The sequence below is a fragment of the Eimeria mitis genome, genomic scaffold (genome assembly GCF_000499745.2).
Source record: "Eimeria mitis Houghton genomic scaffold, Emh_scaff1414, whole genome shotgun sequence".
Lineage (NCBI taxonomy): Eukaryota > Apicomplexa > Conoidasida > Eucoccidiorida > Eimeriidae > Eimeria > Eimeria mitis.
In genome coordinates, this window is record NW_013569125.1 from 6,266 (window position 1) to 6,630 (window position 365).

Below are 365 nucleotides of genomic sequence, written 5' to 3' on the forward strand. Positions count from 1 at the left end.
CGAGTTCCTCTGCAGGTAGATAGCTCGTGCTGCCGCTGCTGCTGCTGCAGGAGGCGCCAACTCTACTAGGAGGTGCTTTGTGCTGCTGCTGCAGCGTTCGCTGCTGCTGCTGCTGCTGCTGCTGCTGCTGCAGCCCAGGACCACCTGCTGCTGCTGCTGCTGCTGCTGCTGCTGCTGCAGGGCGACTAACAGACAACGACCTGCGGGATCCGTTTGAATCTGCTGCTTTGGGGTGGTGCAGTCTGTGATGCTGCTGCTGCTGCTGCTGCTGCTGCTGCTGCTGCAGGTGGCCACCCTGCTGCTGCTGCTGCTGCTGCAGCAGCAGCGCATCCTCCTGCAGCAGCCGCTGAAAGAACTCTTGTGCT

General features: G+C 62.5%; 1 protein-coding gene across 1 annotated transcript in view; it reads right to left on the reverse strand.

The window, feature by feature from the left end:
- Positions 1–365, reverse strand: part of EMH_0036520 (uncharacterized protein) — a gene marked incomplete at both ends in the record, with an annotated part of 3,388 nt that overhangs the window by 108 nt on the left and 2,915 nt on the right. The window contains one exon of the mRNA XM_013495097.1: positions 1–363. Coding sequence (XP_013350551.1) covers positions 1–363 — 363 coding nt within the window. The remainder of the gene's footprint in view (positions 364–365) is intronic.